General features: G+C 46.8%; 1 protein-coding gene across 1 annotated transcript in view; it reads left to right on the plus strand.

Moving 5' to 3' along the window:
- The window catches only part of LHX4 (LIM homeobox 4), a 48,172-nt gene that overhangs the window by 12,328 nt on the left and 19,450 nt on the right, over positions 1-16,394 (plus strand). Inside the window, exon 2 of the mRNA XM_006876427.1 lies at positions 6,544-6,715. Coding sequence (XP_006876489.1) covers positions 6,544-6,715 — 172 coding nt within the window. The remainder of the gene's footprint in view (positions 1-6,543; positions 6,716-16,394) is intronic.

The raw sequence follows: 16,394 nt of genomic DNA on the forward strand, positions 1-16,394 counted from the left end.
TTTGGATTGTTTTTGTTACTGTGTGGGCTTTTGAAAAACATTTTCTTGTGAATTGAATGAAGATTTACAGAACAGATTTTTTGCATTCAACAAATTATACCTTCATTCCATCTCAATGGTTGAGTGACCTCAGTGCAACATCCCTTATCCCACTTCCTCCCTGTGTTTTTAGTTTCCATTCCTTCTTTCCCAGCCCTCCTGAATTTTGTCCTTGAGTAAATGCTACCTTTTTATCTTGAATGATTGACCATTCTTCTGTGTGTATACTTCACTAGAGTTGTTGTCCCCACCTCCCAATATACTTATCTATTGCTTGGTATCAGACCTGAAGAGTGACCAAGGGCCATAGTATCAGGTTGCCACCAGTCTCTAACTGACCATAAGCCTGGTCTTTTTCTCATGATTTTGAGTTTTGTTCCACATTTTCTCCCACTCTATCCAGGGCCTTCTAATGTGATCCCTTTCAGAGCAATTGATAATGGGAGCTGGGTACCATCTAGTTCTCTGGTCTTAGGGTCATGGAGACTGATGTTCACGTGGTCCATTAGTCTACTGGACTATTTCATTCCAAGCATCTTCAATTTTCTTCACTTGTCTTGCATCTGGCCAGGGAGACACCAATAGTTGCACCTTAGATGGTCACTCATGAGCTTTTAAGATCCTACTCGCTACTCTATTATTTGGTTATTAATATATCTGTGTATATGTACAGGGTCCTGGTCATGCTATGTGTTCACTGCTAACTGCAAGGTAGCAGTTCAAACCACCAGCTGCTTGCTGGTGCTGTTACACTCTTGGAAACCCTACACAGGGTTGCTATGAGTAGGAATGAACCCAACGGCAGTGGTGTTTGTTTTGTTTGTGTGTGTGTATGTATGTTTCATGTGTGTATCTTTGTGACTATGTAAGAATATCAGTGTGTATGTGTGTATTGTGTACGTGACTATGTACGTGAGTGTATATGAGGGTGTCTGCATGGATAGTGTATGTGACTGTATGTGGGCTTAGATCTGTGCCTGGAGCTCTGTCACTCTGCAGGACACAGAAGACTCTGGTAGACAGGCTTTGCTGATGAGGGGAGCATGGCTGCCTTTTCACACCTACTCTACCCCCTGTAGAGCCCCAGCAAAGAGCACCACCACAGAATACAGACATGCAAATCAAATGGAAAGCTTTCATCTAAAAAGAAATGATTCCTCATATTGGAAAATGCCTTTACAGATCAAATTCCTTTTCAGTAACAGCAAGGGTCTGCTTAAATTCCATTTCTGAAGTAGAATTTTGTAATAAATGCATGAAATACATTGAGCTAATTAGGGTTTTAGAAATCATCTTGCCTCTTAGAAATTTTGGTTACATCTTTATTTCTGGTTGAAGACCTATATAACCTCTGCCCTGTTCAGGCTCTCCAAGTTGGGAGAGAAAATAATATAGGTAAAAAAAAAAAAGCTTCTACTGTTATTGTTTGAAAATTGTCTAGATAGTTTGCATTTCTCACTAATCTAAATAATTGCATGGGGCCATATAACCTGCAGTGTAGGACCTCCCAGGGTGGGAATGGGTCTGAACTTGACAGTGCCATCAAGAAATTGGCATCTGGCTTTGAATTGGAGGGGATCAGAGGGACAAGGGCTTCCTGCTTCCAGCCCTGCCATGGGCTTTTGATGTCCATCTGTGTAACACTTGAGGATCTACACTGTGCTTTAAACATCGACATTTACCCAACTCTGAGGGAGCACAAAAGGCCAGTGGCTCACCTATTCTTTTGTTACTGTAAATGAAATATCTTTGAGACTATCTCTCTGCCTTTGTCAACACCCCCACCTCCTTATAAAATGGCAGGGCATGTAGGTGATGTACTATCTCCGGTCAGTGGTCAGTCCATCAGTTAGGTTAGTCCATCCTACAGGAAGCAGCAGCACCAGCTGTTGGTTCAAATCCTGGTTCCCATTGTGGTTCCTTGGGTGTTTTGCAAGAACTCTCAGAGCTCAGCTTCCTCACCTGTAAAATGGGAATGATAATAAAACCTTCCTTGCTGAGTTGTGTGCATTATTAAGGCAATATATACTCCGAACCTAAAAGAGTTCAAAACTGTTTTTACAATTATTAGTAGTATATTGTGGATTTTAAAAACGGTTTCTACATTTGTTTTTAAAAATTCTTTTAAAAAATACACCATAAAATCAACAGTGGAAAAGATTATTATTATTATTATTATTTTAATTTAAAATATGCTGTTAGTATGTCTGTTACATTTTTGCCAGACCTGAGGATCTCTGTGTGGTCCCCAAACCTCAAAGTCTCAAAGCTGGTTTGGAGCCTGAGCCAGCAGGAAGCATCTCTTCCAAACTGAAGGCTGGAATGGCTGTCTTATCTGCTTTTAGTGCTCTTCCCTAACGTGATGTTGTCTCCGCTTACAAGCCTCTACAATTCCCCTGCCCAACGTTCCTGCATACATTAGCTCTAATGTATTCTCTCTTGAATACTCATCATATTAAGGCTCCTGGTAGATACCTTGCTCGAAATAAATTTTATGGGCATACATCCCTATGCATTTGTAACTAGGAGGAGAAATATAGCCTTATTTTTCCTAGGAGGGAAGGCCAAACACCAGTCGTCGCTTCTTGTCTAGGAGCCGGGCTCGATCCCGTGATGAGGCAGTCTAGGGCCAGCGAGGACCTTTATCCATCCACTTTCTCAAAGGGTTAATGTGCCTCTCTTGAGGCAGCTTCGCTTCCAGCCCGTTTGTGGCCTCTTAGAATCTATGCGTTTGTTCACACAAAGAACAAGCCCCGGCCGGGATTCTTGGATGAAGGGGAGGCATACCGCGCGCTCGAGCGCGTGCGTTACATGAGGGCGAGCCGCGCTCTGGAGCTGTCCCCAAAGCCCGCACGGTTGCATCAGAGCAACAGATAAAATCAGCAGTAAGTCTTTTTCCTAGGTTCCTGCAGGTTCTGTACTTCGATGTCCTTTAACCACGTCTGGGATCTGGGAGGACTTCTTGGTTAGTTCTTCCCTCTCCTCCCCTACCCTGCAGCATGAGGATGGAGCAATCTTACTCAGCACCACATCGCTCAGACCTTTCTTTTGCCCAGCCTTCTGCAAAGACACACAAGTACACAGAATAAACCTGAACTTCCCTGGGAGTCGGCTGTGGGATAAAGCAGTAGACCACAGGTTGGATTAAAACACAAGGTTGGGGTTCAAACTCACCAGCCGCTCCTTGAAAACCCTATGCTGGGTCACTATGAGTTGTAACCCCTCAACAACACAACAACAACCCTTGGGTCTTTTGGGCCATCTTTACCTGAGTTATCCCTCACTTTCCTCTGCCAGCTCTTTGTCACCATATGCCTCTGTTTATCCAGATCTCTTCTATCAGCCTATTGGCCACCTTTTCATGAAAACCTGCCCTGGTCACTCGGGGGAAGTGGTTCCTGGTAGGTCCTTGGAGAGAGGGTCAGGGTCTGACTGAATGAGTACCTAGTGGAGACAGACAGGCATTGCATGCTCAGGCCTGTCAAGTAGCATGGGACTGGACACTTGGTGTGCCTCCATCTGGAGATACATGTAGGGATTTCTGTGAGGGCACAGTAAGAGCTTGCCCAGGGAATGCCAGTTCTCCCTACGCTCAGCCATAGCAGCACCATGCTTAACAATCCTTAACTGCAGTTATTCTAGCGCCTTAACATAATAATAGTAAACCTCACCAGGCATCTGGCCTAAGAAATTTACATGTATAAATCTTCACTATAATCCTATGAGGCACTTTTATCATTATAATCCTCATTTTACAGGTGAGGAAACTGAGGCAAAAAGCTAAATGTGTCCAGTGTTGTTGTTGTTAAGTGCTGTAGAGTCGATTTCGACCCATAGCGACCCTGTATAAGGTTTCCAAGGAGCAGCTGATGAACTTGAATCACCACTTTGCAGTTCAAATGCATTATAGTGCTGGGTTAATGCGCCAGACTGCAAAGTCAGTTTAAACTGCAAGGTTGGTGGTTCAAGCTCACCAGTCGCTCCTCGGAAGCCCTATACAGGGTCACTATGGGTCAGAACCAACTTAACAACAACAACAAGGTTAAAGAGCAGAATCAGGTCTCAAAGCAGGTAGTATGTCTCCAGAATCTATGGTTCTAATCCTATGTCCTTCCTTCTTACTCCTATAGCCATCATATGCTTAGAACTTAGTCAGGCACGTGGAAAGTTGGTGTTTGATGGTTAAGCAATGTCTTTCTCAAGGAGAAAGTCTTTTGAGATAGAAAAAAGAATCCCATATGAAATAATGCAATTAGCAAGTTAGTGTTCAACCTGTATCAAGTTGAGTAGGTTTCATGGGGCATTTTGGTCTGAGAAAGGGGACCAAGTGCAGGACATCAAATGAGTCTAACTTTCAATGCTGGTGGCTACTGAGACTTGAAGAAATAGGCTGGGATTAGGGTTTAACTGACATGACCCAAGGGTGGTACTTGCGTGGACTGGCGTGGTGGTGGTGCTTGGTGAATGTTCCAATAAACCAAAAAACCGCAAACCCACTGCCATCAAGTCTGACTCATAGTGACCCAATAGGACTACTCCTTAGGGTTTCCAAGACTGTACATCTTTCTCATGGAACAGCTGGTGGATTTGAACCAATGACTTTGTAGTTAGCAACCCAACACCTGATCGACTACAACACCAAGGCCCTGAATGTTCCAATAGCCTGTCTATATGTTTTAGACACTAATGTCTTAATACTTGGGGAAGCTGTCTTTCTAGATAGGTTTAGCTGTGTTAAAAGAAATTTTCCCCTAGGGCTTTGAGACTAATTCACTTGTGTTAACACTTTTAAATTATATTACAACCAGCAAACATGATATGATTAGAGAAACACATATGATTTATGAGAGATTGGTTTCAATACTTTTGTGGGCATTTTCATGTGTCCAGGAGAAGCTAATGAAGAACTATTCCAAGGTGAACTTATTTGAGCTGATTAGATGATGTATTCAGTAGCAAACATCTGTGAAATGATCCTATTTTTAGGCGAACAGTGAAGATACAAAGCTGAGAAAGAAACACTGTTCTTGCCTCTTATGGACCTCACCTTCCAATGGGAAAAACAGGTGTATAGACAGACAATATGCTATATAACAGCAGAGGTGAGAACTGCAGGGCTGCCAGTCTCATGAGGTTACTATGTTGTTGTTGTGTGCCGTGGAGTCGGTTCCGACTCATAGCGACCCTGCACAGGGTTTCCGAGGCTGTTAATCTTTACGGGAGCAGAGCGTCTCATCTTTCTCCCACGGAGCAGCTGGTAGTTTCGAACTGCTGACCTTGCGGTTCGCAGCCTGATTCGTAACCACTACGCTACCAGAGCTCCTCTAACATGTCAAATGTACATTTTGATGTTGTTGTTCTTTATATTGGTTATCTTCCTTTATTTTGGAAAAGTACAGAGAAAAATAGCTAGAATACTTGCACTATTTGTTCCTTCATGGAAGCCTGGTCAGATTTGAAAACAAATCCAGTGAATAAAAATGTTCTCAAAACTCCAAACAATCTCTTTGTAAAGACGGGGTGATTAGAGAAACAAGCCTTGGATAGGAATTCACCCAGGGCAGGAACAAGGTGTGGAGTGGTTACTGTTCTGTTGCAGATGATAGAATCCACTTACACTGTTTAAGTGGAAGGTGACCCATTACCAGATAGTAGGTGGTTTTCAGTGCAGTGGGCTGGGCTGAGCTACCAGGAACAACTCCCAGCCCCCAAATTTCAGTCTTTGCTCTGATCAGAATAGACACCAAATTGAGAGATTCCAACCACAGGTCATAGCCTCTGTCACTGTCCACACCAGCACATTGGGAGCTGTAGATGTATTTAGTTCAGTTCTGAATTCAGGCCTCTCCTAAGTGTTCCAAATCAAGCTCTGAAGCCTCAAGTTTCTAGCTTTCCAGGCTTCAGTATTGGAAGGTACTTTAGGAGGGTTGTTGACTGAGTCAACGCATGGTCTCTGTTATAGTCCCTCAAAATACTATGATTCTGTCTCTATTTAGGGGTGCCTGGAACATTCTTAGGCCTAGACCTCTGGCCTCTGCCACTGCCCCATACAAATCATTTACTTTTTAGATGAGGTAGTCTCTCAGTCCATGTCTAGATGGGGTTCATTTTGGGATAAAAATGCCATGGAAACAGGGGAATGCTTTTAGGCCTTCCTGGTCTCTTGGCTGTGGAATTGCAGGTGGCATAAATGGGGTTGGCTGTTGCTGCTAGCTTTGTGGTGCTCATGTACAAATTAGAGACAGGTGACCCTTCTGGACCAAAGCTACCACAAGCCAGAGGACACAGCTGGACCAGCAAAGTGTGGGTTTGATTCCAGTCCCCACCTGCCCCCTTGACCAGTCACTTTTGTGCAATAGACAGCCGGTACCACTATCTACAGCAGCCCTGGGGCTTGGGCATGTCCACTCTCACCCAGTGCAGAATGGACATTCACAAAGGGCCTGGTTTGGGGAGCAAGGTTGTGTGGAAGACTCACCCTGCCTTTTTCTCCTCTTTCCACAGAGATTCCCCAGTGTGCTGGCTGCAACCAGCACATCCTAGACAAGTTCATCCTGAAGGTCCTGGACAGGCACTGGCATAGTTCCTGCCTCAAGTGTGCGGACTGCCAGATGCAGCTGGCTGACAGGTGCTTCTCCAGGGCCGGGAGTGTCTACTGCAAAGAAGACTTCTTCAAGTAAGTCAGCATGGGGGCATGGCCTCGGCTCCTAGTCTGTCTTGGCTTCCTCCCTTTGGTAGGCTTGCAGTGAACAAAGTCTGGAGGGAAAATTCTGGTGATGGGAGGAGCCTCCTCATTGAGGCCCCCTCTCATCATCTTCCCCATTGCTGTCTAGGCCTAGCATCTCAGTCTCACTTGAGCTTTGGGGAAGACAGAGTGGAGACCCCAGGAGGGCACAAAAGATCTTTACTAGTCCGAAAAGTAATTGCCCCCTATAGCGACTTGATGTCTCAGGGCACTTGGCTATGTCATTCCAGCTTTCAGATCGTGTGTTTTAGTCTATGCTTGCATCTCAAGGAGTCTCTGTGGCTGCATCAAGGGCTTTGTAGGCCAGAGAGAGTTCCTTCTGGTAGGAGTCAAAGGCTGGGCTAGTATCATCGGTTTCAACGGCGGCATGACCAAGAGACAGTTTTGTGTGTTTCAACCCACTGATCCAGTGTTCTCTAGGACAAGTTACTTAGCTTCCCTATGCCTCAGTCTCCTTATCTGTAAAATGGGCCTGATAATAGTTTCTACCTAATACTAGGGCTGTTATTAACTTTGAATGAGTCACCACCTGTAAAGTCCTTAAAACAATGACTGTTAGCTATTAAGACTGTCCTGGTATTTTCATTCTGGAATAGTTGTTGTTGTTAGGTGCCATCAACTTGGTTCTGACTCATAGCGACCTTATGCACAGCAGAACGAAACACTGCCTGATCCTGGGCCAACCTCACTATTGTTGCCATACTTGAGCCCATTGGTGCTGCCACGTGGCCAATCCATCTCGCTGGGGATCTTCCTCTTTTTCTGGAATTGGGTTCATCAAAAATACTGTTGAAGCTTCCGGTCAGATGGAGGGGACCGTTAAGAATCTCTTTTCTGTGACATTTAATCTGCTATTTCTCTCCCAGAATCTATTATTGGAGGTGGACCTGAGACAACCCTGGGTGGCCCCAGGGATAGCTAGGAGTGGGCTGAGACCTGAGAGCCTTTGACAGGAATGGTGGTCTGCACTGCCTATGTGGGAGGAAGATGCTGCAGTTTGCTTTCACAAAGATCACTGCCTTGGAAACCCTATGGGGCAGTGATGTTTTCTCCTTAGGAGTCAGAATCAATTCGATGACAATGGGCTTGGGATTCGTTTGTTTGTTTGAGGATGTATAAACTAGGACCGAGGAGGAAAAATGGATAGAAATGTCATATCTCAAATAGAAAACACTGTTTCTCCCCAATCTTCTCAAAGGTTTGCCTATAGGGAATACATAAAGCCTATGAGGAATAGAATTTCTGAGAACTCTCAAATTCCTTTGGTTTAATGAGTTGAAAACCGTGTTAAAGATAGGCTTGCTAACTGCTGAACTGACTCCTTGGCTGTGTTCAGAAGGCTTACACATCACATTTTTGTCAAATACACGTTGTATTTTATGTGGGTGCGTGTGCGCTGCATAAAGGCAGGGGCAGTAGCTAACTCAGGCATACCCAAAAAATCCTTGGTGATTCAAATCTAGGGGCTTTTGTATTCTTCCTCTAAGCCTTTCTTATAGTGCTCTTCCTCCTTCTAATTTTCCTTTTGCTTTCTTCATCTGACTTTAAAATAAAGTTTCCTTTATTCTAACATTCACACAGTTCTCTCCCCTCCACCCACATCCTTTGTAGGGAGCAAGAAGAGTTTGCCTCCACTTGAATCTGGCAGACCTCCACCTTTGGTACTGCCCTGGCTAAACCCGTGGCAGCTCCTGAGAAAAGCTGGATTGGGTATATACATGTGGGTGTGCTTGTATGCACATGAGGGCATGAATGTATGTGAGGAGGGCAAGGGGAAGCGGATGGATAGGAGGGCCTGGCTTTGGGAAGTGAGTGAGTGAGTGGCTCTTGCCTCTGTGGTCAGGGTCCCCTCCCCTACAACCCTACACCCTTGGAAAGCCTCTGTGTGCTAGGTATGCCAGACAAGAGGCCACATCTCCTTGCCCATCTGGAGTCAGGGCAGGTGCTGAAGTGTTTCTGTGTCGGTCAGTCTTCAGGGCCCATAGGAATCAACTGATCTAGCCATCTAGCCTGGCAGGTCAGGACAGCCAAGGGGTGTAGGCAATGCTGTCAGGGTCTAGGACCCAGAGACTGGTCACCAGGAAAGTCCCCTTGGCCTCAGGTGTTTGGGCCCTGACTAGCTGACTCTGGGTTTGGGAAAGGGAGGGGCTGAGAGGGAGGCAACAGTAGCTCAGCTATAGGGCTGGGTTGGGAGAAGTAGCCAGAAGGAACCACATAGAACCAGGAGAGGCCCAAGGAAGGTGGGGGCTGGGCAGACCCAGGAGCAGTACATCTAGGGTCAGAAGTAACAATGTAACTTAGGCAGGGTCATTACTCGGCCTAGCTGTGGTCCCTGTCATCATGGTCCTGTTGCACCGGCACCTATGCCCAGCTCTCATACACGCCCTTCTGACTGATCCTCTGCTGCCTGACTTCTCACCAGCTCTCTCCACACTAGCTGTGTGCTGAACAAGGCCAGATGCATCAGCACTGTCAGAACCTTTCCCAAGGTAGCCAGTCTTCCTTCCTGTCCTCCCTCACTGCTTTCTTGGGGGTACCCTTATTGTTACCAGCTGTAGAGTTGATCCCTAGGCTTATGGCGATTTTATTGCAGTAGAAGAGACGCTTCTGTGTCAGCTTCATGAAAGGATGGGATCATTGTGATCCATTGGGTTTTCACTGACTGATTTTCAGAAGTGGATCACCACGCCTTTCTTCCTACTCTGTCTCAATCTAAAAACTCCATTAAGACATGTTTAAGGAGCTCTGGTAGCATAGTGGTTACGAATCAGTCTGCGAACCGCAAGGTCAGCAGTTCGAAACTACCAGCTGTTCTGCGGGAGAAAGATGAGTCTTTCTGCTCCCGTAAAGATTTACAGCCTTGGAAACCCTGTATAGGCTCGCTATGGGTCGGAACTGACTCTTACAATACTTAACAACAAGACATGTTTATCAGAGCACACACAACGCCTACACTCATCAGAGATGACGCTCCCACCTCCACACCCTGGTACACATTATTTTTTCCTCCAGGGATGCTGCTCTCTCCACTTCCACCCCCACCTTTTCAGGCTCTCCCCATCCTTCCAAGGTTACTCAGAGCCCAGTACCCAGTGGGTAGACAGGCTGGGAGTAATGTCAGATTACACAACAAGCAAAGTAAGCCATGCTTACTAATCTGTAGTGAACAATTTCCCGTTTTTTTTCACCACATCAGAGATTCTGCTTCTAGGTGTGGCTGGCATCTGCCTCTCTCCCAACCCCACCTTTCTGTAGAATCGAAGCCTTTTTTCAAATTTACAACCACCAACAGGGATGGAGTACTTGGTAAGCAAGGTAAGCACAGTCTTTTTCACTGCCTGTTCACTACAGATTAGTAAGTAAGCCCAAGGAATCCCTAAAGCACCTGGCCTGTGTAGTGCCCCTAGACTGGCTGGCTTTGGTGCAGCAAAAACATTACACAGTGAATTTCTGATGATCAGTTTCTTCTTGACCTTCTGGACCTGTCAGGGAAGTTCTGGCTTCCTCCAAACATATAGGTCCATCATTTAGCCAAATTCTCCTCTGTCCCTTGGGACTTCTCCACTCTAAAGGTGGAATCCCTTTGTAAAGCAGAGCAACAGCCACCCCATGAGCTCTGTGTGGACAGAAATTCAGAGCTGAAGTATCTCCCCCATTGCCAATGGAGGGTCCATCAGCCATGGAGATGGGGTGGCTCTCAAGTCCTGAGTGAGCAGGGGTAAAGATACTGCAGTGACAGGCATCCCCACCCCTAGCTCTTCAGGACATGGCTGTTTGTCACCCAGGAAGGTCCTGCTGCTGTCTTGCGCTGGGAGAGGTGCAGTGAGGGGCAGGCTGCTCAGGGTCACAAATGCTGGTTCCCATTTGGGACTCAGGCTGTGACTTGGCTGCAGAGTGGGGCATCCTGGCCCTCAGTACAGGTCATTAACCATCACCAGGCACCTGTTTGCAGACAGCAAACCAGATACAAATAGGGAAGGGCAAAGGGAGAGGGAACATGAGGCAGGGTGGGAGGAGGCACCCTGTCCTGTTCTCACATTGGCTGCAGAAGTCATACCTGTGGTGGCCTTGTGAGCTGTACAAACAGGGATTGTGCACTTGGATTTGCCCTGTATTCACCTGCCAGACCTCAGGATGCTTTTAGCTGAGGGGTTTGGAAGATGCCCAAAACCAAGGAGGAGCCCTTTTTGTGCTTCTTGGGGAGAATAAAAAGCAAAAAATCTGCTCTTTTCTGCTACCTGCCCCATAGCCCTGTTCAGAAGCAAGGGAAGGATTCATTGCTCTCTTTCATTCTGGAGCAAAGTGGTTCTAAATTCCAGGATCAATATTTTAATCTCTTTGCCCATAACAAGGGGCAGGTCCACTGCTCTGTACAATTCCACCGGGCATCCCTCATGTACCATTTTGTGAGTCAAGAATGCAATGTGAAGAGATCCCCTGGAAATATGTAATACGCAGAAGTGAGGGCAGCTTCAGGGCAAAGTGGAAGGTCAGAACTTCCCAGCTTGTAAGATACAGTAGTACTGATAACCAACAGCAGAGGGCAATGCTGGCATATACATAGAGGAAGAAAGAAGTATTGCTGGGAGGTTGTACTCTGTGGTTGTTGCATTTTTCTCTGTTGGAGCTGTTACGTTTGTCTTGCTCAGCAACACTGGTTGATTTTTGCTGTAGTTTGTTAGTTTTCTCTCTTGGGTCCTTGGCTCTCTTTTCGTTAAAGGAAAGAAAATTCAGAGGTCCAAGAAAAAACAACAGATATAATGAATGATGCATAGTGAGGCTGTGGTGTGTTTTGAGTCCAGCGGGGGCTCTAGACCTGGAGAGCCTTCAGCACATGCAGAGGATGTTCCAAGACTTAGTGCACTTTGAATTGCAAGTTGAGCAGACACCTAGTGTTGCACTGCCAAGCAGGTCCTTTCCAGACCACATGTCCAGCATGTCACCAGTGCCATGTCTCCTTGCAAAGGTACTAAGGTCTGGGATGAGTAGGGGTCTGGAAGCAGGGTTTCTGAGTTCCCCTCACCACTGACGCTGCCCTGGGAGGAACAGCTCCCTTCTCTGAAGCACTGAAGACAGGACAGACCTCTGCTCCTGGAGTTGGGTTCAAGTGCCGCCTTTGTCAGTGGCCAGCTGGGTGCCCCTTAGGTAAGTTCTTTAACATCTCTGACCTTCAGCTTCCTCTTCAGGAAAAATGAGAGAAGAGTTCCTGCTTTAGTGGAGACCTGGTACACAAGGAACATTTTGCAAAGAAGGTTTAATTTATCATATGAGTGGAGTGCTTTGGTAAACATAAATAGAGCTTAGTTGAATTCCTGTTGTGTCTTTTACTAGCTGTTTGTCAGTGAACAAGTTATGAAGCTTTTCTGAACCTTATTCTCTTGTCTGTGAAGCTGTTGTTGTTAAGTGCTGTTGAGTCAGTTCCAACTCATAGCAACCCAGTATAGGATTTCTAAGGAACGGCTGGTGAACTTGAACTGCTAACCTTGCAGTCCAGCGCATTAACCTGCAGCACCACACAAGGACTCCTATCATGTAGAGCTCCTCAAAGGTGTGGGGTGGGAAACCCTGGCAATGAGCAGGGTACAAGGCAGAGTGCCAGGGGATAAACCACAGGATCAACATGCCATGCTGATCTACTTGAAGATTTGAGAAACAAACCAACAATTATTGTATTAATACAAACATTGTCATAAGGCACAAGCTTGTGGAGGCTTTATGATGCGCCCCAGACACCTGAGGCTTGTACTCACAATTCCCTTTAGTGGAGGATGTGGGAGGGGCACAGTCTTAAGTGTCTGGGGTTGACCTGGCTGCTGAAGTTTCCTGTCTAAGATTTCCTGCTTCTCTGGGGTGGTTCTCTGCCCCTGAGACACTCACCCTGCCCAGAGTGGAGATGGACAGAGGCAGGAGGTCCCAGTATTGAGAAGTTTTGCTGCTGGGCCCTGGGCCAGGCTTTTACTCAGTCCCTCACAGTGTCCCCTCCCCCAGTCAGTCCATCTCCAGCAGTCAGAGAAACTGCCAGCCAAGGGCAGGTAAGCAGCGTCCTTGGGAGCCGAGAGGCTCTGATTTATCCCCTCAGTCCTGAACAGTGTGTTTCAGCTCCAGCACTCTGCATTTGGCTGAGCTGTAGGATGGTTTCTCTGGCTCCAGACAGGTCTTTACTGGTGACCTTGGCCCAGTCACTTCAGTGACCAGGGCCTACACTCCTCATCTGGGCCATGGGAAAGGTGTGCAGGGCTCCAGTGAATTTGAGGACAGTGGTTGGCCTTCTCAGTGTGGTGGATTTCACGAATGGTTTGAGTCCAGGCTGAGTGGGAACTTGAGGCCATTAGACCTCTCTGAGACTCAGTTTCTGAACTCTAAAGTGGAAATTAAAAAACAAACAAATACGATTTTCCTGAGCTACTATGAAGATGAGCATGAAGCAAGGAAAGTGTTTGTTGCTATTGTTCGTTACCATCACGTCGACTCTGACACACAGCAGCCCCATGTGTGCAGATTAGAGCTGTGCTTCAGAGGATTTTCAAGGCTCTGACCTTTTAGAAGCAGATTGCCAGGTCTTACTTCCGAGGCATTGTGTGTGCATGTGTGTGTGGGGGGGAGGGGGGGTTCAAACTGCCAATGTTTCAACTAGTAGTCGAGTGCTTAATTGTTTGAGCCACTCAGGAAAGAACCTAGAAATGTGCTTTGCATTCATCATGATTAGTAGCTATTACTATTGAGATTGTGTTGGTGTGTCTGTGCTGGGAGGTGGGAGAAGAGGGAAAGAGGATCCTGGGGCAGAGGTGACTGGTGTGGTTTTGAAAGGCCAGATGGGGTCCTGGGCTAGTGGTGAGTCCAGTGTGTGCATTTCCCTGTTTAAGTGGCAATTGTAGGTCAGGCACTTTGGAATAACTGCCTAGTGCGTGTGTGTGTGTGTGTGTGTGTGTGTGTGTGTGTGTGTAGAGGCAGCATGCTGTTCCCGTGTCCTCTGCTCTTAAGCTTAGTCTCAGCAACTGCAGGGCTCATTGAGGCTCCTGGCTCTGGCAGGAGGAGCCAACCCATGGCTGTAGGGCCTCCTTGAGCTCTCGCTCTAAGTAGACATGATTTTGGTTCTGGGGTTGGTTGTGAGTCTCATCTGGGGCCAGATTCATCCTGAGCCACTTGATAGTCCTGATTACTATACACCTGTTATTCACATGACCGTGTACACACACACAAACACTCACACATACACAAATGCTCTAGCAAAATGTGCTTCAGGCACCACAGGGGGAAGGTCTTTTCGACGTGTGACTTTCCATAATTTCTGAGTAGTTTATAGTCTAATTCCCCCTCTAAGCAAATTAAACCTTTTAAGGTAACGATCAGACAGTCCAGATAGTGGTTGTGTGTGTGGACATTTGTAAGCCTCAAACGCACTGGTGGGACCAGGCCCACAGTCATTTGTGAAGGCCTGTAATCAAGGCAGAAGCAATTACTTAGCGGAGCAGCACCCCCTGGGAGCCGAGGCCATACATCAAGCGGTGATGAGCTCTCAGATGATCAGCCCATCGCCCTGAAGCTCTCTGACTCAGCTGCTGCCCAGGCCGCCCTCCCTTAGCTGACCACCTCTGTGAAACCTTCATTTCTGGGACTTTTCTGGCTTGGGGGAATCTGGTTGGGAACCAAATAATTGCAAATCAACCTGAAAGTCAGAGGCCCTCTGTGTATGGAAACAAGTTCCAAAGCAAAGAAGGATCTGGGTGATGTGAAGCGGAGGATGTGGGCAGTGTTTCAATCCTGGCACAACACACCAGCCAGTGACATGGAGTCTCTGCTCCTCTGTCTCCTTCACCAGCCCAGCCCACCCCTGGCCATTCAGATACCAAATAAGTCATGGAAACCCCACCTCCAAAACACCCTTTCTTCCCGTTCCTACTGTCCTTTGCACTGTGGGAAGCTTTCCTTATGGTCCCCCCAATTCCTCCCCTTTCCCATGAGGCCCATCTCAGGCCACACCACTCCCATTGTCCCCTGAACTCTGCATCCAGTGTTCAAGAGCCCACTGGGGATGTAGTTAAGGCCTGTCTCTGGTTGCCACTTTGGTTTCCAGAGATCTTTCTGTATTCCGGGAGGCCTCACTTTGAGGGTGAAACTCCAGATTAGGGTTTGGTTCTGTATACAGTGTTATGAGTGAGTTAGAAGCACATTAGCTGGAGGGATGGTGCCAGTGAGGACTACATGGGGCCTGTCACTGTGCCTGCCATGCCACCCTTAGGAATAAGGTCTTAGAGCTTGAGAGACTTTGGGATTCAGAATCATCCTGTAAATGCTCCAGCAGGGCTAACAGACGTTCTCACAGGGTGGTCCATGCAACAGTGGCACTGGAGCCACCCAGGTGGTGGGGAGAGGGCATGTTAAAAATGTGGGTTCTGAGTCCAGAGCCAGGAACCAGGGATGGGGTTTCTGCTTTTAAACAAACGTCCTAAGTGAGTCTGCATGGGTCATCGTGAACTGGAATTGATTTGATGGCAGTGGACTTGGTTGGAGGTGGGAAATTCACCACCTATCTGTAAGTGGAAATTTGCATATTTCTATGATGCTGAACAGGTTTCACTGGAGCGTCATTATTCAGTTAGACTAGGAAGTAAGGCTTGGCAATCTGACTCTGAAAATCCATCAATGAGAACTCTATGGATCACATGGTTCCATTGGTGATGGTCATGGGAAGGGTGCAGGACTGAGTAGCAGTTCATTCTGCTGTTGATGGGGTTGCCATGAGTGAGGGTTCACTCCAGAGCAATAAACACAGGAGGTCAGATTAGGTGCTCTGGGTACGTAAGGGTGGTAAGCTAGTTGTAAGTGCACTAGGGTGGGCTATAACACCCTTACCACAGCCCTGACTCTGCGTAAGGGGAGTTTCCCTGGGTGTGGCCTGTATTGCCTTTGATCTTACATGCAATCAAAGGAGAGAGAACACAGTACCACCAAGAAAGAAGAGCCTTTTGGACTCAGGGTCCCTGCTCTGAGAAGCTCCCGGATACAGGGAAGACTAAGGCCGACACATGGAAAACTCCAAGAATACTTCATTGTTGTTAAGTGCTGTGGAGTTGGTTCCAACTCACAGTGACCCTGTATAGGGTTTCCGAGGAGCGGCTAGTGGATTGGAACTGCCAACTTTGTGGTTAGCAGTCCAGTGCTTATCCCACAGCATCACAACAGGACTCCCCAAGGGACACTAGGCCCACAGAGTTTTGAAAGAGACAAGGACCTATCCCCAGAGCCTCAGAGAAAGGCTCTACCTATAGCTGACTCCCTGGATTTGAACTTCTAACAAGTTGGGCTGCTAACTGCAAGGCTGGCACCCAATCTACCAACCACTCCTCAGGAGAAAGATGAAGCTTTCTGCTCCTGTAAATCTGTACCATCTTGGTAACCCTATACAAGGTTGCTATGAGTAGGAACCAACTAGTCAGTACATAGCCACCAACCACCAAACTGTGACATAATTCATTTCTGTTTGTGGTATTTCTGTGATAGCAGCACTAGATAATTAAGATACTGTTTAAAAATGAAAATATTACATGTTGTGCTGTTTTTAGATGCCAGTGAATTGATTCCAACTCAGCAACCCTATGTGACAGAGAAG

Source organism: Chrysochloris asiatica, unplaced genomic scaffold, assembly GCF_000296735.1.
Source record: "Chrysochloris asiatica unplaced genomic scaffold, ChrAsi1.0 scaffold00379, whole genome shotgun sequence".
NCBI lineage: Eukaryota > Metazoa > Chordata > Mammalia > Afrosoricida > Chrysochloridae > Chrysochloris > Chrysochloris asiatica.